The sequence below is a fragment of the Sinocyclocheilus anshuiensis genome, unplaced genomic scaffold, assembly GCF_001515605.1.
Source record: "Sinocyclocheilus anshuiensis isolate Anshui unplaced genomic scaffold, SAMN03320099.WGS_v1.1 scaffold2162, whole genome shotgun sequence".
NCBI lineage: Eukaryota > Metazoa > Chordata > Actinopteri > Cypriniformes > Cyprinidae > Sinocyclocheilus > Sinocyclocheilus anshuiensis.
In genome coordinates, this window is record NW_015558536.1 from 26803 (window position 1) to 28796 (window position 1994).

Genomic DNA, 1994 nt, shown 5'->3' on the forward strand with positions numbered 1-1994 from the left:
TGAGTGTGTGTGTGTGTGTGTGTGTGTGTGTGTGTGTGTGTGTGTTTCTCGTGTTACCGTCACCTCCGGTCCCGTCTCTCATCTCTCCGTCGAGCGCGAGTTTAATGGCGCTTTAAGGAGCGAACAATAGCACGCGGCGCGTGAGGCGCTTCACACCCGGATCAAAGCGTGAGAAACACAGTCATAAACCGCATCAAAACACTGGAATGTGTCCATCGTGTCAGATCACATTCATCTACTTCTACACGGTTTATGACATTTCGATTATTTTCACCAGTAAAGTATTTCACTAAAACTTAAGTTTGAAATGTTTTACAGTGAATATTATGAGGTATTATAAAGTCCTAGTTATTATAAAGTCCAAATTTGCCAGTGTATGTCACATAAAGAGTATTTGTAAGCTATAAATAGATAAATTAATTAGTTGAGATTTATTTAATTCTATTCACTTGTCAGCAGGATCTAACTAAAATGTTATTTTTTATTTTTTTGGACGTCACGAATATATTTGTATGCTTGCATTTTATTATTTTAGTAATTAAACAAAAATATCCGATGTTTTTTGCTCAGAGTCGGGGGAATCGTGTCGAGCTCATGTTTCATGTGACAGACAGCCGGCCGGACCAATGGGAGACGGTCCTCCCCTCAGTGGGCGGGGCTTGCCGGCGGTCCTCAGCCTCGCGATCGTCCACCTCTGCAGCGCGCGCAGTCCTGAGCGAAACTCCGCGTCCGAAAGTGTGTCTGAATGTTTTTGTCGAAGCTATCTTTCGCACTTCACGGTTCAGCGCAGCGACGAGTGGAGTACAAACGAGTTTAAACGAACTCTGGGATTAGAGAGTTTTCTGTGGCAGGACAGGGTGTGTGTGGTGTGTGTGTGTGTGTGTGTGTGTGTGTGTGTGTGTGTGGACTGAAGTTAGTTTAGAAAGTTTATTGCCTAAACTTCTTCATGATTCGGATTTTCGGAATTTTTGCATAATTAAAAAGCCCGTTTTATATCGGATTGCAGAGGTTTGAGAGACTGGATGTGAATCTAATGAGCTGACAGCAGGACTGTGAGATGGATCATGTTTCCTGGATTATGTCTCTCTTCTGGTTCTGGTTCTGGTTCTGGACTGGATTCATCACAGCAGAGGAAGGTACGATCCGAATTCATTATTACATGTTGTTATTAATGTGCACGGAATCTTTCTGTTAATACGGGAGTGTTCAGTGAAAGTAGTGGTTCCAGAACAATGCAACTGAAACATCAAAATGTGGAATTATTATCTTTTATCACTGACATTGATGGAATAACTTTTATTTTAAAGATTTTTTCGCTTTCACACTAGTGCATTTTCTTTCTGCATTTCGTTTTGGGATGAGAAATCATGTAGTCAACAGACAACAGTTTATTAAGTTGATTTTGTGCTGTGAATAAAATAACTCGTTTTAAAAGTTCTTCAGTGGTTCAGTAAAGAACCTCAATTTCTGCCCCTTTATACTTACAAACAGTGCTGGGGAAAGTTACTTTTAAAAGTGATGCATTACAATGTTGCGTTACTCCCTAAAAAAAGTAACTAATTACATTACTTGGTTACTTTTTATGGAAAGTAATGCGTTACGTTACTTTTGCGTTACTTTTTAAATCTGGACAGCGCTTGCTTGTTTGTTTTTAAAATAAAAAAGTTCTATTTTTGGCAAATATAAAAGCCTTTTCACACCAAAAGTGAAATGAATAAGCCTCAGGCTGAAGGGAAAGTACAGTAGAACGCAGAAGAAGAAATCTCAACACACTTCAGCAATAAACAAAGACACACAAATGTTGTCTGGAGTAATTAGTGCTTATTAGTACGGTTGAACTGGATCATCGAAGCTCAGAAGCAAATAGAATGGGATTAAATACATAAAGGATATTTGTGTTGTTTAACATTTAATTATTGCAGGTTTGCGTCATATTCTGAGTTGCATTATTTTTATTCATTTGAGGAATACTGAATCTGTGTTTTTTTTTGTGA

At 38.7% G+C, this 1994-nt stretch overlaps 1 protein-coding gene across 1 annotated transcript in view; it reads left to right on the plus strand.

Annotated features, from left to right (window-relative positions):
• Positions 1–656: 656 nt before the first annotated feature.
• The window catches only part of LOC107679372 (ephrin type-B receptor 1-like), a 27529-nt gene continuing 26191 nt past the window's right edge, over positions 657–1994 (plus strand). The window contains 1 exon segment of the mRNA XM_016474891.1: positions 657–1136. Within this exon segment, the coding sequence (XP_016330377.1) occupies positions 1058–1136 (79 nt within the window). The 5' untranslated portion in view covers positions 657–1057.